This window comes from Falco punctatus (genome assembly GCF_963210335.1).
Source record: "Falco punctatus genome assembly, chromosome: 3".
NCBI classification, from domain to species: domain Eukaryota; kingdom Metazoa; phylum Chordata; class Aves; order Falconiformes; family Falconidae; genus Falco; species Falco punctatus.
Genome location: NC_137582.1, coordinates 66,432,677 through 66,446,567, shown reverse-complemented (window position 1 = coordinate 66,446,567; position 13,891 = coordinate 66,432,677). Strand labels below are relative to the sequence as shown.

The window sequence follows — 13,891 nt, the reverse complement described above, 5'->3', positions numbered from 1 at the left end:
AAAATGTCATAATGTTGGTTAAAATGGGACTATCTTCCAAATCCAAGAACTGATTACTTAAATGTTTTTATCCTTTGCAATGATGTATAGCATTAGTATTAGCATAAAAGAGTAACCCCATGACAATTTAAGTTCTCAGGAATAGACTATTTTGAGATGTTTAATATTATCCAAGCAATAGACTACAGAAGCTCCCTTTAGAATAAACTGCCTCTGTGTAGTAAGTGTACTAAACAATGTGCTAAATAATCCAAAAGCAGTAAAGAAGTGCCTTGGTACAAACTAAAATGCTAGATGTTTTAATAACATCAAGGGCTTTATCAAAGTGGTTTATTTATTTTAAATGATGTAACTAGAATTTTTTTATGAAAGGGAAGATATATGTGGTAATTACACACCCTGAGCCAGAAATTGTGTGCAATGCACTGTGCCCTCAAATAAAGTAAACTAATTATGTACGTTAGGTATCGCCTTTTTCTGTGAAGTGGATGCAGATACAACTCAAAGCAGTTTAATCCAGTCTTTTCATTTGGGCAAGAAAAAAAAAAGCAACCCAAAACCAAACCAAACATGCCAACATTCACTTTGATATGGCTTTATATTTCTGAGGGAAGAAGATGCTTACTACTTGTGAAAAGGTCATTAAAAATCTGTGGGTTATATCTCCCTTTTGAAGGGCTTGGAATCTGACAAATGCTAAAAGCAGGAGGCTTTTTTCAGAGTAAAGGCTAATAATCCTATTTGTCTGTATTCCTGGAGTTATATTCCCTTTCTGGTCCTGGTATGTTTCCTTTGATGGGATCTAAATTCACCATCAGATGAGAGTAAGAAATGTCTTACCAGGGGAGACTGATCCAGTTGTCCTTAGGTGAAGACCAGAGATACTGTTGAGGGAGAGCTGCTTTCCCTGGTCCGTCTGCCCCATCCTCCCCAGAGACCATGACTGCTGCCTGGGAAGGTCATTGGCCACATCCCTATCTGTGCCTCTAGTATCTATGGGCCCGTTCTCCATTAATTTCCCTAATCTTTTGGGGGGTTTAGCGGTACTACCTGCATTGACAACCTCCTGGGCCAATAAATTCCTTAAGTTCATTACCTATGGTGTAAAAATGCTTTTATGTGCTTTAAACAATCATCATGGAAGAAAGATTTTCTCATTTAGGTTTTTTTAAAGCCCTTTTGATTTGCAGTTCATGGTAGACATTTATATTGATATTGACAGACTCATCAAATACAATAATCTGCATGAAATTAAATTGTTTTGCAATTATTTAGATGTGTTTTTTTCTGCACCTGTCTATAAGGCAATTGCATATCTGCATATGCAATTTAGCATAGAAGATAGATCCAGTTAAATGGAAAATGAAAAAGGAAAACAGAGAAATTAGAAAGTCTCACTAGCAAAGAAAATATAAACAATAACTTAATAATATCACAAATGAGTCTCCAAATTTGCATCTGCACTGCTGCAAACACCAACACTAGTAACATGTACTTAGGCTGGCTGTTATGTACCTGATTTCAAAGCAGTAAAATTCAGGAATTTACATTAAATTACCTGTTGAGATCTTGTCACAAGCTTTAAGGTAATGCAATAATAGAATGCTGTTCCTGGCTGCAGAAAGCACAAAGGAAAGGGTTTTTATACATGCAGCTCCACTGATGTTAACAGAAAACCTTTACAAGTCTGCTATCATCCTACTGACTTTGAATACTAATTTCAGGAATCTGCTAGTCAGTTAAAGCAATAAACACGCAGCTACTGCATATGCCAGCTTGTCTTTACTGTGCATGTGCAGTAGGTCCAGTGTAGACTGCATATATAGGTAACCAATAGTTGTTTTGGGTTTTTTTTTGAATTTTAGACACTGGTGTACTTTTTTACCAATAGGAGCTAGTGAACAGAGAAGAGTGAGAAAGCTGGGGGGGTAACAGCAAGCAAGGAAGGCCTTCAGGGCAAGGAAGGATACCTTTTAAGTGGACTCTGAAATCAAGAGGCAGATTGAGAAGATGGTTAATATACAGAGGTAATTTTCGCAGCTGGGGAATTCCTCACCTAAACTCTCTTGTCCATTTCTGCTTTCATCCATTCCCAATGTTTTCATTCTCTTTGTTTCTTTCTCCTTCCTTTTTGCAATCTTCTTTCACTTGACAAGTGGTAATATTTATCTTAACTGTAGCAATCAGTGAGGTTTGGGCACTGCAGCCCATTTGGCATTCCTTTCAGAAAGGCACCTGGAATTCATGCTTTTTGCATCTTGGCATGCCCTGATGTTTCTTCTTAAGGTTGTTGCTCCTTGACCTATGTGAGGAGCCAGGCAGCAGGAAATTCACAGAGAATTAGAAGTTGCAACAGTTAAGCTCAGAAGTACAATAAGGACATTATCAATCACGGTATCAAGACCCTGTCAGATAAGTCTTTGATATGTTAATTTTCAGAGAACTTTAGGAATGTAAAAGGACAGAACTCAAAAGCAGCAACAAAATGAAAAAAAAAATTGTTGTGAATAGACAGCTTTGAATTATTATTATTATTATTATTATTAATAATAATATAAGACTTCATCCTGCAATGAATGAATTACAGAAATGATAAATAAAAACAAAAGGAGACTGAAAACACTTTAAAAAAAAAGACTCAGAAAAAGTTTTTTCAAGCTCATATCTATAACATTCAACTCAAGGGAAATTTAGAAGTTACAGAGCATATTAAAAGTGCCATATTAAAAGTGATAAAAGATGGCTTTTGTCAAAAAATCTTCACAAAACTGTGAAGGTTACAAGGCAAATTTCATTTGTGTGCCTGCAGTTACATGCAAAAACTTCATGAGCATCGGCACACAACAATGTCCACTACTTGTCCACCTACCATCAATTTATTGGGATAGAATCCAACCCAAAAAGAGATTAAAAAAGTTACTGGACTTAGAAAAACCAAGCTTGTGAAGAGACAGGAGTAGGCAGCTCTTCAAAGATCATCTTATGTAGAGTGCAGTAAGGAAGCAACAAGGGACAATGTAAATTAGATTCAATGACTAATTTCCCCAGTGGTGGAACTCCTACACATTTTGACTGCAGATCAGTAAGAATATACATCCATGTTAAATAATGCCAATGGAGGGGAAAAAGTCAAACTGACTTCAGAAGCAGTTATAGGAACCTGCAAGCTAATACGAACAAGCAGGCAAGAGATAAAGTGGAAGCTCTAGCGGGAGTCCAAAACAGGAGACACAGATCCAGAAGGAGTCAGCGCTCCATGTAACGAGAGACTAGTCTTCTATTTAGGTTGTCTCAAATGCCAACAGTAATCAATGAACCCAACCACCTTTTCTTTCATTTTTTATATCCAGTAGAAGGGTTGGATTTTTATTCTATTTTTCTTGAGATATACTTTGCCCTTAACATACCAGTCCTCTATTTGTAACCGAAAATCTGATTACAGGTGATCACCCTGAATACCAGTCTTGAGCCGTGACAGCATAAAATATGTTGCACCAGTGTTCTCCTGGATCACCATTTTGGGTACACAACCACCTCTTTTCTGGTCTAAAACAAAAGCAGCAAAATTGAAGCTGCTTTTCAAGGTTAGGAATATTTTTTTAAGTTGAACTTAATTAGGTCTTTGGTTAAGAAAATCTGAACGAAATGCCCACACTTACAGTGCAGGATATTAGCCATGTGTCACCTGTGCATTACCAACAACTCTTGTGAATCGTTTGCGTATCCACTAATTCAGACACTGAAGACAATGTAAGAAAACATTTTTTTTTTCCCTGACACAATATAATTGACATTAATGACACTGCATTTAAAGAGGTGAGAAGGATCTGAATCAAGCATTCACATAGATGTGAATCTCTTCCTCCTGAAGAAAGGTTTTTATTTAGTCTGTTGGGAAAAGACTGCTTCAGCAATTCCTTCTCTTTGCTGGACAAATGAGATACAAATCCATGCTACTATTATTGTAAGTCTCATATGGAGTCTCATAAATTCACCAGTCCTATTTGGGGAAATGTGAGCAGCCCTGTGCACATCTGATTAGAGCTCTTCATATTTCATAACATGACCATATCGTGCACAGCTAAAAGGAATTTTTACTCAGTCAGTGATGCTTCTTTTGTAATAGCTCTTGAAAAGGGTCAATAGATCCATGTGAGTTCAGCCTCTTGTGGAAAGAAAAACCTCCTTGTAGCAATCATAGTACATTTATAATTAGCTTAATAAAGTCCCTTTGCTTTATTGTTCCACAGATAGAAATACTGTGTTGCAAAACGATGGACAGTTCTGAGCTGCAATTAAGAATTTAGTACAACCTTGATACAGCAGATGGAGGACATTAATGTAAGTTTACTATGAAAGAATATCACAGTGATGGAGACGAGGGTGGTAAAACAATTAGACATAAACTGAGAGGGCTGTGACATACATCCTTTTGGAAATCACTTGCATATACCGTACCACACTTTTCATGTTTTTGTTGGCCGCTGATGAAAGTGTACTTTCTCATGCAATACATGATACAAAAAAGAAACCGTAACTATTACAAGGCCATCTTTTTTTTTTGTGCACCTGCAATCACATGCAAAAGTTTCATATACACACAACAATCTCCATCACTTCTTGTCCACCTATCATCAATTTACTTTTTCCAATTAAGATGGCAGGCACAATCTTTCAAAAACAAGATGAGCCCTCTGGTCAGACAACCTATGACGTGCTATGCATCTTTACTACACGTTTAAGAAACTCTGCTTTGTGACATTGCCTGGCATTAGAAACACGGCTGTGTAATTCTGGAGCCCAGGTTACATAAAAAAGAAAACCCCCAACCCCCTCACCAATTCACCTACTTCACCCCCTCACCCGCTTGCTTTACACCAGCCAGCCAGAGCTACTTCCAGGGCGCTGTCAGACACATGGAAGAAATTAGCAAATCCTGTTTTCACTACAAACATGCATCATTCTCCGACTTCCAAATCGTAGCCGTGTGGGTACCGACCGGTGAGAAAACACACCCGGCCCGTTTTAATGGCGTGCCTGGACTCAACAACAACGAGATCTTTGCAGAAGTCGACAGTGCACGTATGCACCGAAGCATGACGGCCGGCAGGACTGAAGGTATGAAAAGACATCGTCCGCCAGGTACGGGGCAGAGCTCGCATTCAAGCGACGCGCAGAACACCGGTGACAGCCCCTGTCTGGGACCAGGACGGCAGCTGCTACCCCGACGCCCACTGCCCCGCAGCGCTGGGTGCGCTTATCCCACTGCCCGCTGCCGCGGCGCGCGCCCACCGCGCCACGCGGCCACTGACGCGCAGCTCCTTGAAGTGCGCGGCCCGCCCACGGCTGCCAGCCCGGGCCGTGCCCGCGCCCAGGGGAGGCCCCGCCCCGCCCCGCCCCGCCCCGCCTCCCGCGGCGGTAGTACTCGGCGCGGGGCCGCGCGGGAGTTGTAGTTGCTCGTGCTCCCGCCGGCGTGCCCCAGGGCTCCGCAGGGGGGCGGGAGCTCCCGGCGTGCTTCGCGCGCAGCAGAGGGCGGTCGAGGAAGCGGCGGGCGCCGGACTACGCTTCCCAAGGTGCCCCGCGGCCGCCGTTGGGCAGGAAGGGCGGGCTGGCGACGGAACCGGCGCGGCGGTTGAATGCCAGGGCGGAGAGGGGCGCGATGGAGTTACCGTCACTCGTCAGGAAGCTGGGTAACGGCTCCCCTCTCCCTCCCGGGGTAGCGGGGCCGGCTGCCGAGAGGCGCCGCGGCTGTCCCGCCCCCTCCGCGGGGCTGTGTGCGCGGGTGAGGGGCCTGCCCCCCCACCGGTGCGCCGCGCTGCCCGGCAGGCCCCTTGGTGGCGTGTGGGAGCCCGGCTGCAGGCCGGGCGGGGAGGGGCTGGGGGTTCCTGCCTCGACGGCCGCGGGGCGCGGCTGCACCTGCTCGGCTTCCGCTGCCGCTCGGCCGCCCGCCCCCGGCGCGCCCTGCTTCTCTGCCCGACTCCCCGCTGCGGACGTGGAGGGGCCGGTGGCAGCCGGTGGTGCTTCCCTGGGAGATGCCCCAGGCTTATCCCTGCAGACGTGGTGCCTCTCGATGCAACGGGCTTGGGGAGATCCTTGTCCGGTTTGGGAGTCGGAGGCAGTTGTCAGTATCCACAACGTGGTACGGTAGAGGTTTTCAGAATTTAGTTGTGCGCCTCAAGGAAAAGGCCATTCTCTTTTGTATTTGGCACCAGGTTATATCAGTATATTTTACAATATTTCACCACTTTACACCGTGCAAACATGCTTGATTAGCTTACTGCTGGTGAGTGCAGTTGTATCTGTCTTACTGGTAAGCATAATACTGACAGCATAAAAGCCAGCTTTTTTTCACAAATCTTTGACAGTATTCTATTTGTCCCAGTAACAAATCAATTATGTCAGATAATTTTACGGGGTTTTTAATCCCTTTTTTTTTGGGCAGGTCATGAACTGGCAGAGATAAGAGAACGATCTCTGAAGACTATTCTGTTTAAGTTGGAACATAACTTGATTTCGTATGCTGATCTGGTCCATGATAAAATGCTTTTCCTTAATCTTTTGGAGTGGTTCAATTTTCCAGTCGTACCAATGAAAGAGGAAGTACTAAATTTTGTGAACAGTTTGATCAAGGTAGGACATATTAACGTTTATTTCTATTTAACCTATATGCCTTTGGGATGATGAAGCTAAATGAAACTGGATATCATTTGGTTTTGTAGCTCTGTGTAATGAGATTTTAGAGTTTTACAAAGACAGGGATAATAAGGCCACTGCGTGTAGACAAAAATTGAAACAATTTGAGTGACATGGAACAGGTCAGAGAGATGAAAAAATCATTCTTTTCTGGGTTTCTCTTTCAGTTTCTCTGCTTCTTCACTTTCTCATTTTGTGTGTAATGTCTCCTTTGGGGCATGATTTGCAGCTAAGCATTTGTACTGTTCCTGGAAAGTAAAGATTTGAAAAGTGGTGCAACTTATTTTAAAAAGTTGAGAAAACACAGAAATTTCAAAGATCTTGGATTCTTACATTCTTGTGTTTTAAACACTATAAACAGCACCTCTACAGAGGAAAAGAAATCTCGTCCTTGGTAGCGATGAATGGGCTAAGCAAAAAAACCCCAAAATATAACTTGTTTTGTTAACAGTTCTTTTCTTTCTCCCCACTGCTGTGTCTGTGTCCCTCCCTGTGCGGTGTGTACCACCCCCACCCCCCCCAAGGGACCTTGTGATTCTTCAGGCTAACTTTTGTCAGTTATTTGTCCTAATGTAGCATCCACCTGCTGCCCAGAAAATGATTGGAATTGGTGCAGCGGAATTCCTCTCTCAGCTTCGCTCCAACGTGGATCCAAACTTGCAGGCCTTAATTGATGGGATATTGGATGGACTGTTTTTCCTTCCTTCTGGACTTCCTTCTAGTTCTTTATCAGTATGTTATCAAACTCTGTCTCGGCCTTCAGGAGATCAGCCAGGTAAATCGTATTTTGAAGTGTGATTTATTTAAAAAGAAAATGATGTAAATGACAAGCTTCCAGGCTATGAAAAGCTGATGTTTTCAGGCATAGTAGGTGAATTATTAATGAGAGATCAGTGAAGTGTATGGTAAGCGGATTCTGCCAGAGAAGGTGTGATCTTAGATAAATCAGATAGTGCTATTCTTGTAATGGAGTTCTCTGCACAAGAATAGTCCTGATGTTTATAATCAGACCTTCTCTGCCCATTTCTTCAGTCTGGGATATCTGTTTGCTATTATGTAAAAAGGGCAGGACACATGTAACTTTCAGAGATACCTTTTGCAGCAATTGTGGCAGCTTTGAACAAATCTGTAATTAAGCTGATATGCTTTGCTGCTTTTCTTTGCATAGTAGACTTTGATTTTGAGAGCAAATCAGATCTTAAAAAAACCTCCAAACAAACAAATGAAAACACAAAAAGGGAAGGGAGGAGAAGCTGTAAGTGATCTTAGTAGAGTGATTTTTAAAACTGTCTCCATAGTTTTGGATAAGTATCTGTCACAGAAAAATAGGTAACCTTTGTTTACAATTTCATATTATGTGCAAAGGACTTTAAATATATGTGAAGTGCTATTACTTGCTTCTGTTATCTAGCTTATTATCTGTTAGTCATTTACAGTTCCTCTTCAATGAAGTCAAGAAGTAAACCCACGTTCTCCTCTTCTGCCTTAAAAACTTTAGCACAGAGGAGAAACTTACATAATATGAAGGTCCTTACTTCATCCTGGTTCTTGTGGGAAAGACACTGCTGTTACACTGCATGGTATAGTAATGGCCACACCTCTGTCACTTACCCTGTGTGGTCACAGAGACAAAACTATCCTGTTGTGTCTGAAGCCTAATGCTTGGAGTGCCTACTGCTCCAAGCCTAATGCTTGGACTTTGGGTTTGCTGTAACGATGTGGTGACTGGTGATACCCATCCCACCCTGACCTTTTTTGTTTTCATTTTTCTTTCCTGTTTCCACCTAAGGGCAGATGTTTACCCAATTGCCACAGTGTGGAGAATGGTATAATAACTTTTGATATATGCATTCTTAAGCTATATCTTTCTAAAACTACCCTTTGAAGTATTGTTCATAATTTCTACTTATGATGTAAATTGTATGCATGTGTGGATTAAATAATCTTAATGCTTAGTAACAGGAGTGTTGTATTTTTCTTGCTATTTCTATTTCAGCTACTGGGAAAAATTGTAAACTAGTAAATTGGGAATTATTTAGTTTGGTTCTTTGAACAAATACTATGTTCTGGGGAGACTGTTTTTAAGTTTACATACCTTGTCTGTATTTTGTCATACAGTTTGTGTATTAATTATATGTATTTAATAATATACATATTGCATACGGGGGAGACAACTTTTTAGCTTGACCTGAAAAGACACTTTTGGTAGAAAAAGGCTTTAAATAGTTAATTTTAAAAGCTAATTTTTTTACTATGTAGGTTGATCAGAAGAAAAACTTTTTTTTGGCTGCCAGTTGTCTACCAGGCAACGCATTTTGTGTAATTGTTTTTGCTATTGCTTGCATGGTATGCGATGTAGCGCAAGAAAATGGAAAAATATTTACAGTTACAGAATATGATTGTAAAAAATAAACATAGACACACTCTTTTTGCTTCACTTCCCTGATCATCTGAGACTATTTTAAATCTGTTTCCTTAATAGGTCAAAACTCAAGGGCAAAAGGGAAGCAGTTAGGAAAATCATGAAGATAGATTGAGTGTTGCTTTTGTTTAGGTGTTTGTTTTTTTGTTTAGTGTACATTTTTTAAACTTACCCTTTACACTTACCCTTCATTTCTTTCAGTTCTGCCTCAAGAGGAATTATGCACAGGATATTTTTGTCAAAGTAGGAGTTATGTGCCACAGTTAGAAATACCTCCCAAAAGAACAGTTGGTATGTGTAATAAGAATGTTACTTACAGAAAGTGCTTTGAGTTGTAATTTAGATTTAATTCCATTACAAATATTATGGCTATTTTTTTTTCCTGTTGTTATTATATGAAATGTAGTATCACAGAAACTACAATATATAAATATTTACAGAAAGGACATTCATCTTGATAGAACTTTCTCTTTTCTAGTAAATAGTTAGTGTGACTGGTTGGAATATGTAAAGTATGATCAGATATGCTGTAATTTAAAAAATCATTTAAATTGCTAACACTTTTGAGAAGATCTGTGTTCCATAATCAAATGTGGCTGTTAACCGTTTTATTTCAACTGCAACTACCAAATTATTTCAAACTTAGTCTGAAGTACCTTTCTACTTTTCAGAAAACTAGGTTAGGTGCTCTAGAAATCTTTATGTTGTATCTAAATGGAAACCAGTGTTACACTTCTTTGTCAGTAAAATGATATGAAATGTTTCACTGACAAACACAGACTAATATTATTTTGGCAAGTCTTTGCTTGTATCAGTCTAGTAGTAGTTCACAAGAGAGTGTCATATTCAACATACAATATGGTGCTGAGAACTAGATTTTTAAAATATGACTCTGGAGTTATTGTATGTAAATCACCAGATTACTTTTTTATCAGTGTATCAGCTATCTTTAGAATTGCACAATAATTATTACAAACTCTTAACTAATGTAACTTTAAGGCTGTTTTTAACTTAAAAAGTTAGTGTGTCTTAATTTAGTAACAACTATAATTTCTACTGCTTTAAAAAGTAAAAGCATGAGGTCAATTTTTCTTTTTTAGAGATCATGCTAATAAGTATTCTTTAGTAGCAGAACAAAACTAAGATTTGATTGAATGCATGCAGTGGGGGATCAGGTACTCTTCCACTAATGCTGTGTTTCCTATTTGCTAGAACTTTCTTCAATAAATGTATTTAATTTTGATTTTAGATAACCTTAGGGTTTTTTTGGTGTTGCTGAAAACTCTCATTAGAAACACTTGACTTTGTGAAAGCTTATATTTAGTAAAAGGTATTTCTATTTCAGATAGTGAATAGTTTGTAAATTTTTGACTTTGCCATGGAAATATACAGTCTAATATTTCTATAAAATATACTCCAAAATATCTGCTCTCTTTTGTACAGTGAAATGCTTGAAATTTTCCACATTTCCTTGGTTAACTCTGACTTCAACAGATAGACATGTTCTTTCATCAAATGAAAGGTACGGTAATAGAAACTTTACAATATGTTTGTAGGCTTTATTTTTCTTAAGCGTGGTTCTAAATTTTTTTCCTTACACATCATTAGACTGTTCCTGTAAATAACCTAATGAGATAGTTTTTCATAAATTATCATAAAAGCTGTGCTAAAGTTGGGCTGAGCCGATAAACAATGAGTTGTAATAGGACAGTTTTTCTGCTAATGTCACTCTTTACATTTACTTCAGAGTACATTTTCTTTGTTCATGACACTTCAGTCTGTCTTCTAAATGTCTCAAGCCGAAGTTTTCATTCAGTTAATTTTAGAACAAACTGGAATAAAATCCTTATTTACTTTACCCCTGCAGCCATTTGGCAGAGAAATCCATATTTTCAGTATTAGCTTAAATAGGTTTAGGCCAATAAATTTAGGTGCAGTGCCTTATCCAGGCATTGACTTGTTCAGATCATCTTTCTGCAGTGATTTTTTTTTTGTTTGTTTTTTAACTTTCACTTAGGAAAACAGTGTTTGCCTGTGGCCCAGGGAAAATGTCTGTAGTTGAGCTTCTTCATGAGATGACACAGAGCTGTGATAGATTTTTAGCATAGCCAGTCATGGACTGGACTATTTAACAAGTCTACTGTAATTGTAAGCTTTCTTATAATAGGTTTCTGGTGGGATTTTTTGTTTGTTTGTTTTCTTTTTTTTTTTCTTTCGAAAGATATCTGAAGCTGGAAAACCTCTTTAATATTTAATTTCCCTTATGACCAAGTCTAGAAAAAGAAAACAGATCCTTAAAACTGGACACATTTGACTTTTTAAATTTATTTTTTACAGTGGTTTCTGAAACAATAAAAATAGAAAAAAGTGAAGTAGAAACCCAAGAGGTTCTTAATATTTACTAATATACATGTTAGAGAATAACTAATAAATTTTTTACTTTATGTGATTCTCCATATATGTAATTCAAGTGCTTTTAAGTTATACATGAACTTTAGTAATGAAAGAATTTTTCACATTGGTTAAGCGTTAGATTACTTGCTGTATACCACTGAGATGATCACTAGCTTCACAGGGAATTTCAAGTCTTTCTAATCTTAATTTCAAATTCAGAATCAATAAAGTTATTTATATTCTGGGAACTTAATTTTACATGTGGTTTGGTAACAGCTGGATTTGAGTTTGTTCTTTATTGTAGACAGAATTAGCATAGCTAAGGAATGATTCAAGTTTAAAAATGTTACGGCTGTAGAACTACAGCATTTTTTTTCTTCAGATTCTTCAGTGTTGTGATTATAACTTTCTTGTAGAGACTTGTTCAAGCTAATGACTACTCGTTTTTTTTTGTTTTAATGCATATTTAATTATGGACTGCATTTTTAGCTCTTTGAGAAGTAACAACCAAAGTTTAATTTGGAGTACGTGTGAGCTTCTTCAGGATGTGATTATGCAAGATTTTCCTGCTGAGATTTTCCTTCAAAGGCCAAAGATTATACAGGCAAGAATTCACATAAAGTTTAAGGTTTTTATTGTGCTGTGTTATAAGTTGTGCCAGGTAAGAAGTGATGTAAATAATACTATTTGATTCTAAACAAAAGTTCCTTTATGTGAACTCCAGGTGCATAGTAAAGGAGGCATTAGCTATATATTGTGTTTAGAAAGTTACTTGTTGTAATGACATCTATTGCTAATCAGTAATGAAGTTTGTTGTGGAGTAATACTTTTTCTTCTGAGTAGGATAAAACTGTGTCACTGTCATATGTACAGCCTCTAACAGGCTCCCCTAATGAAAGTAGTGCCTGTGTTGGAAATACAGGCTGGAACTCAGCTTTTTCTTTAGGGCTGGTAGTCTTGCATCAGTAAGAAAACAGTAGTTAAACTTATTTATTCTTTTCTGTGATTTATAAACACTTAGAAATGTTTGTGAACTATATTTAGTGCAAGACTCTTGCTGGCGTAGTTGTTCATGAAGGTGCACTGATGTTCAGCTGCTGGTGTTCATGGTTTTTTATTTGCAGAGCCTTTTGTCTCTTCTAAACCTTGCTTTTGGAGGAGATGGAAGACATCGGTTAGCTTTGCAGGCTGTGTCATGCCTGCAACAGTTGTGCATCTTGTTGAGAAGCAGACTTAACTTTCACAGAGATCCAAGTTTTTCTTCCACAGAGCAAGGTAGGTATTTTCAAATATTTGAAATACAGGTGTGTTTTTACTACAGGTAAGATTGTCTAAAACTAATAATTATAATAAAAAAGCCAACCCAAAGGTTTATAACAAATGCAATCATGTGAACATGTTTTGCTAAACATGGTGTTTACTGCTATTCATGTTAGTAACTATTTTTTGAGTACTTGCATTATTTTAAAGTACTCTACTCATTTTTACAATTTCCTATGATTCTACATTCATCAACTTTTCCTAGTATGCAACTGTTTGTCAGCAGGAGAGGGATTTTTAAATAAAATAAAGGAAATCTGTAAAATAAAAGTGGGCAGACAAGTTTCAGAGAAGTTTTCAAACTATTAGAGCTTAACAACTTAGTTCCAAATTTCATAAGCTATGTTAATTTTATTTTTTATTCTGATGGCTGAAAATGGTTTAATCATTGTTTTGTATTTCAAAGTAATTAGGGCTATTCCACAATGTTCTTAATACTTAAATTTTGTAGATTTAATGGTATAGATTAATTATAATGATCTTCCTGTTTCCATTTTGTCACCTGACATTAATCAGCTTTGTTTCTGTTAACTGGTGGTCTGATTCTGTTCGTAAGATTGCCACTGTATTTGTTGTCTTAATAAAAGATACTGGCTGTTTCTTTGCTACTTAAGTTATAACATCAAGAAATCCAGTAGCCTTAGTCAAACACTATGTTTGTATTTTTAAAACTCAAGTTTTGTCATTCAACTAATTTTTCAAGTGGTTTTGCCTTGGAATTGAGTTTCCAAACTCTGCTACTTGGCAGTGATAGGTTGTCCTAGCTTGCCAATGTTTACTTGGTGTTTTCCATATCCTACCTTAGTTACTTTTACCATTGCTTCACTATGTATTATCTTTAAGAATAATGGACTCCACTAATGGACAATGCATAATTTATGTTACATAAAGGCACAGCTTCCCAGAATTCATCTATATCTTACTGTCAAGAAGCAAGAGGTCCTCCTCGTTCTCAGAATCCATCACCTGGAAGTAGTAGCCCTCGTCCATCTGTGATTGGACGGACAGTTCAGCGTCCTAGAGGAGATGGTCAAGACTGGGATGCAGCATCTTCCAGGTGTA

The 13,891-nt window shown here is 38.4% G+C and overlaps 1 protein-coding gene across 2 annotated transcripts in view; it reads left to right on the top strand.

Annotated features, from left to right (window-relative positions):
* The first annotated feature begins 148 nt into the window (after positions 1-148).
* The window catches only part of RTTN (rotatin), a 94,809-nt gene continuing 81,066 nt past the window's right edge, over positions 149-13,891 (top strand). Inside the window, exons 1-8 of one of the 2 annotated variants that reach the window (XM_080381142.1) lie at positions 149-5,690; positions 6,443-6,630; positions 7,270-7,468; positions 9,317-9,406; positions 10,559-10,637; positions 11,999-12,113; positions 12,634-12,784; positions 13,721-13,886. In XM_080381142.1, coding sequence (XP_080237268.1) covers positions 5,660-5,690; positions 6,443-6,630; positions 7,270-7,468; positions 9,317-9,406; positions 10,559-10,637; positions 11,999-12,113; positions 12,634-12,784; positions 13,721-13,886 — 1,019 coding nt within the window. In that variant the 5' untranslated portion in view covers positions 149-5,659. Of the gene's footprint in view, positions 5,691-6,442; positions 6,631-7,269; positions 7,469-9,316; positions 9,407-10,558; positions 10,638-11,998; positions 12,114-12,633; positions 12,785-13,720; positions 13,887-13,891 lie in introns of those variants that run through there. The other variant, XM_080381143.1, reaches the window with a different exon arrangement.